Source organism: Convolutriloba macropyga, chromosome 5 (genome assembly GCF_964194025.1).
Source record: "Convolutriloba macropyga chromosome 5, txConMacr16.3, whole genome shotgun sequence".
NCBI classification, from domain to species: Eukaryota; Metazoa; Xenacoelomorpha; order Acoela; family Convolutidae; genus Convolutriloba; species Convolutriloba macropyga.
Genome location: NC_134472.1, coordinates 44,535,793 through 44,541,792, shown reverse-complemented (window position 1 = coordinate 44,541,792; position 6,000 = coordinate 44,535,793). Strand labels below are relative to the sequence as shown.

The following is a 6,000-nucleotide window of genomic DNA, read 5'->3' as shown; positions in this document are numbered from 1 at the left end:
AGCTAAGAACCACCCTTGACACCATGAATTTGTCTCCAAAACAGTTTAGGGGAATCGCATAATTATAAATTTGTGAGCCATAAGGCTTGAGAGAACTTAATGCCCTCCGCGCATTACTTGTTTATCGTTTTTGAGGAAGGAAGTCAAAAAAGTGAGACGAAAAATCGGATGAAAAAGACCGGAGGACTATTATAGTTGATAAAAACTTTGTTTGAGAGCAATTGAAAACTTCCGATATCGGTACATAGATCATTATTTTAGAAACAGTAAATTATTTAATTTCAAAAAAAAATCTATTCCTTAAACATTTAAACAATATCTATTATCCATATTAACAACGCTTTGCAACTCATTTCTTCGTTTGGTACTTTAATTAGAAGTGTATTTCCCCTTTTGGTGAAATGAAGTTTCGAATGATTGCCCCGTGTTAATGGCATGATCTTGGTGGTGTTGCTCTTGTCCAATGTTTACTTGTGAAATAACGCTTCCTAGCTTCAAATTTTATTTTCTACGGAGGACTAATCAACGACTTGTTTTGTCTGCAGAATACTTCATAGCGGCCACCATAAGTCTTTTCCAATGTCTTCACAATTTTCACAATTTTACTTCAAGCAATTTTGTGTAAGTGAAATTCAGATAGTATGATTTCGTTGTCTGTCGAGAACTATCACATGTTATCAGATGAGAGTGGCAACTTTGGAGCTCATCTTAGGAATTCCCATTAAAATGAAGACAACACGTTGTCGGCATCATTGAAAGAGCCCTGAAGTTTTAGACCCAAATCTTGTGATTTCATCGTTTTTACACAAGACTAGTCAGAAGAAAAAGAGTCTTCGTAATAATCTATTTACAAGAAGATACAAATGTAGAAATTCGTAAAACTCTTATGGAAGCATCTTTTTTGGCAAAAGCAAGTACTTGACTAATATTTTCACCTTTTGTATTTAACCACTAGAAACCTTAATACTTATCAAGTTGTTTGAGTAGTCCAGTAGATTCACACAGAATGCTAAGTGACTTTCGGCTCTTTAGCATATACAAAGTCAAGTAAGGAATAGAAAACTGATAAAAAAAGCCCGCTTTAGCAAGCTTGTGATACTGTTTTAAGAACCGAATATCTGGATCAAAAATGAGTCTCCGGCTTTCTTTGGTTCCGCAGAACTCTTCCCCACGCCAATTCTACTCCGCATGAGATGGTAATATGGAATAAGAGACGTTCCGCGAAGGTTTCCTGCTTGTAGATCTGCTCGAAACACGGCTTGAGTTCATGATTCGGTTTTCCGGATGAGCTTTGAGCAGGGCCGCGCAATCCTGCTGACCGTTTTGCATCTCAAGTTGCTTTGGTAAATCCTAAAACAAGTCGAAAGGTCTTGTTTGCATATAATATTGTTCCCCATTAGATTCTGGGAGTTGCATAGCAATAAAAATGCATGACGGGTCACCAGAATGTTGACGTCAAAATGATCAATTGCCACATGAAAGGACAACCACAAAACCTTAGCATTTATTAGTACCTCAGGTCTGTTAACAGACCCATTGATCAAAAATGTATCCTATATACATGTGGAGCTATTTAAACCAAAATGGAGCAAAAAATGCATGTTTCGGTATGTCTATTTAATTTTCAAGTGAGACGGATATAAATTAATGAACTCCTGGTTCATAACCGATCATTGATATTATCAGCTCAGTTCAAATCAGTTGAAATCCCGCACGTTACCTTCTTGGAAAAACTTCAAGAGCTAGCTCTCCTGTTCTCGCGTCCAATTTTTTCTAGCCACTGGTTCACAACCCAAATGATCAGACAGAAAATGTTGAGCTCCCCACCCATTGGGTGAGACAAAACTCAGCAGTATTGACTGTCCCCGCTCATTGGGTGAAATATTGTTCAAAGAACACTCCACTTTCAACAGGCGAGATACGGATTCAAAGGCCTGATCACGTTCCACATCTGCTATATCTCTTGCAATCAGCAAAATAGTAAACCCGCGAAAAACTGTAACAGCTAACTGGTTGAGATAGCTTACTGAAAGCCAGAGATAACTCAGCAGACTGAAAACTGCCAGTATCATCAAGACTGGCGTTTCGTTTGAGGGCCATAAGAACTGTGGGCGTACGGTTCGTACTTTCTGTCCTCAGCACCTGACAGGGCAAAACCACATTTCTCCGCCGCCTCTGCCATCCGCCGATTGGTTGCAATGGAAAAGTGACGGAAACATCCAAAGCTGCTGGCTGACCAACCCTCCATAGGGGGTAGGAATATCTCGCCCGGTCTGGAGTTGTCGGGTAATAAATGTTCTGCTCACAGGTGGGTGACAAATGTGCGCTCGAGAAAGATGAACCAATTTTGTCTCAATTACAATTATGATGAGCAATCATATCCCCCATAGCAGGGCATGGTACGGCTTGGTCGCCCATTACATTCAGAGCCCCAGATTTAAAAAAAGAACATTCTCTCGTTGTCGTACACTTTGACACGCACACGGCATTTAACAGCATGAAATTCATTCTGAAATAGGCCGCAGATCTGGAATGGGGGCTGCCGATAACCAGGCACCCAATTGTGGCAGAGAAAGAGACAGCGAACAAGCAATTTCTCTTGTGGAAGTTGGATGTACGTTTGCCCAACAAGTTGTCATAAACTGAGTGGTCAAGTTCCTCCTGAAGAAAACTTTGAGGGCTGCGTGGTCTCAACCTCATCTAATCCTTCAATTGTTTTTAGAAATGAGATGTCTTCAATTGGATTATGGCAATGTTAGAGTTTCTACAAGATAGAATCATCTGACGGAGAACTGCAAAGCAAAGGGTAGAACATTTTGAATGCACCGAGGCATTAACACAGGATACCAGGAGGACATTGTTGACCGTCAACAAGGTAAAATGTCGAGAAGTTCCTCTTTGATTTTTTTGACGTGTTTCAATGCACAAGAGGAAACAAAACCATCAGATCATATAGCAGCTCTCAAGACATCAACTCCTAAGTTGCTCCTCATGATCAAAGTACCGATTTTGTTCATGCTCTCTCTCGACCATAGCTTGCACTTATCCTTCCTGAGTTTCAAACCACAGTTTGCTACTGATAGTGTTAAAATTTCCAACGCTTTACGTAGATCGCCTTCTGAAATAATGCCGTCATCAAGATACCAGTGACGTAAAGGGCTTGGTATTCCGCTTTCAATTTCAGTAATAACAGGCCAGATGACCGAGGAGAACAAAAGGACCCAATGGATCTCCCTGTTGCAACCCCCGACTGACTGCCAACCGTTGAGCTATTGAATAAAATAATATGATGATAGTAAAAAAATTGGGCAAAGGACATACTAAGCATCAAAGATTTCCTTGGGTTAAGGATAACACTACGCTTGACTAAATGAAATGCGTTTCTGATATCAATTTGGAGTATATCGACTACTTTTGGTTTTGATCATTTTTAAAAGGTTACTTTTGTGGCGCGCACTATGCTCCCGGCTCTTCCCTTAACAGCAACTCCAAGCTCCTTAGCTAAAAATAAGTCAAGCGCATCGGAAGCTGATTCTTTAGCAATACACTTTGCAACGAGAAGCCGAATAACTTCGCCTATAGGTCTAGCGCCAGATTTCCTTTTTTCCAGCCTTCTAAACAAGCAAAAAATTGAGCGACAACACTTGGGAATTGGCCTCTGCTGGCCAGGTTTACCAATTTGCTTAGGCATGTCATTGTCCGCTTGAATTGATTAGAAATAGAACAATTGACGCCGGGAAGAAGATGCTCTGGGTACATTTTCGACGGCCCAGCGGCTGTAAAATTGGAAAAGAAGTTAAGTTGTAAAAAACACTTGCCTCATCAAATCGATAAGCTTGGGAGCTATAGTTTTCTATCGAATTCAGGGTTTGCTTTGCCTTTCACTCAGCTGCATTTTTTGAGTTGGCTGAGGGCTTTCTGTTGTCGGGTGTTTTTCACTCTGATAACTAAACTTTGGCCGCATTGTCTTTGAAGACAAAGTGTCCGGCACGGAAAGCAAGCGCCTCAATTGTATCGTTGTTTTTACGTCCATCGAATGCGCATCATACCAAAGAGCAACATACTCACACGCTCCCCATCGCTCAAAACTGTTCATTATTAAATTTGTTGCTGCTTCTGTTTTTCAGCGTCTCATGGAAGCACAAAAAAGACATTGGGTTATTGCAAAAAAAAACTTCCATTTTTCAACAGAGTCAGGATTTGAGACGCAGTCTGCTATGATTAGCTTGAAAATTTCGGATCATGGCCAACGAAATTTTACAGCGGCATAGCGCTGGGTTGCAATCTTTTTACTTTTAGTTTGTAGATCTGATAATTCGTTTGGATTGTTACTGGGGCCTGTTGAGTCATGTCCCAGTATTTCAGATTACGCCAAATCATCCATGCGAGCAGAAAAAGCTTTTGCTATCTTTTTGGTTCTTTGAAAAAATAGAGTTGAATTGCGAGTATGCCCAAATTGATTTAGAGCCGTTCATCTTATTGGAACCCCATTGCAAATACCTCACTTTGGACTTCAAAAAATCATGCTCAAGTATTGAGCCTTTATGGAGATTATCTTTTTATTGGATAAAAAGTATTGTTCAAACTGGTATCTGGAAACAAGGACTGTCATCAAAAACTGTCTGTTCACTAGACTACTGCGATAAGCAAGATGCGGAGTTGACCATGACGTTCCTTCTTGAACTGGTAGTGGTTTCTTCCTCAGAAGTACTATTTTCGAGGAACATTGAATTAGGGATAAATCATTGCTTATATCATCGTTCTCCTCAGACTTTTCTAGAAGAGCTGAAAGTGCATTGGTTCTTAGGTTGTATTTCATGGCCAAAATGCGAGAAAACTTCAAAAACCAAAGCACTCAAAAACCAATCATATGGTTCGTAGATCCAATCAACATAAAGGGCGGCTGTGGGTGGGCTGAAAAATTAGGATCTGACCGGTTTTGACGAGCTCCCTCCCACGGACTCAACTCAATGGTTTGATTTATTATTTGTCACTGCTCAACTAGATTAGCCATAGTTTATCACAAAGAACATTGTTATCGCCAAGAGGAAAAAACAATACAATTTTCAAAGACTAATAGGTTCTTGAAGATTATTAGTAAAAGAATTCCAGAAGAAGATCCACACTGACGTACAAATTGGTTCTACGAAAATTCTTGAGCAGCAACAATACCAATTTCATGACTGCGATCCAATTATGTGAATACACACTAAAAAAAGTTCAGGTAACTAGAAGTTCAGGTGAAGTTCAGGTGTAAAAGCACCTGAAATACACCTGAACTGAATTTCAGGTAAATTTTCACCTGAACAAGTTCAGGTGTGGTTACCTGAAAATAACTTTCATTGCATTCGGCAGTGAAACAACAAAAATTTAGCAGAAACTAAAACACAACACAAATACAAACTTTAGGAGAAACATCAACACATTTATTAGGCAGCGTCCAGCATTTTTTCAAAGTGTTTAAATTTTAAATTTTGCAAAGTTACTGTAAAGTTTAGCATCAATTTTTCCGCTCTTCAGCTCTACTGATGTTTCTAGATCGAACAAGTAATATGGGAGCCATTTGGGTTGTCTGAATTTTATATCATTCCTGAAGTTTCAGAAAAACGCTTTTAAGCGACTTTAATTTCTTTAAATCATAACAACAGGAAACGCAGTGGTTTTAAAGTGGATCAACTTGAATGCAATCACTCTTCCCTATATAATAAATTAAAAACTATTATTCCTGCATAAAGTAGATCTCTGGAAAACTGGATTATACGTATATAGAAACGGTAACGACGTATGGTCCTCATTTAGCTTCCATTTATTTAAAGTCTTTCAGAATCAGATTGTTATTCTTCTTAATTCGAACTATTTCCATTTTCCAACATAAACACTGCTTCAAAACCCTGTCCGTCGAACTGAAATTTGCCGGTTAATTTTAGGTGCATCTTTTTGAATTTGGGCTCTGCAAAGTATAGAGGACAAAACAAACATTTATGGAACTATTTCCTGCCG

The 6,000-nt window shown here is 39.2% G+C and overlaps 1 protein-coding gene across 1 annotated transcript in view; it reads right to left on the bottom strand.

Annotated features, from left to right (window-relative positions):
• Positions 1-827: 827 nt before the first annotated feature.
• LOC142339410 (methylenetetrahydrofolate reductase (NADPH)-like) overlaps positions 828-6,000 on the bottom strand; it is a 177,246-nt gene continuing 172,073 nt past the window's right edge. Inside the window, exon 11 of the mRNA XM_075389428.1 lies at positions 828-1,350. Within this exon, the coding sequence (XP_075245543.1) occupies positions 1,180-1,350 (171 nt within the window). The 3' untranslated portion in view covers positions 828-1,179. The remainder of the gene's footprint in view (positions 1,351-6,000) is intronic.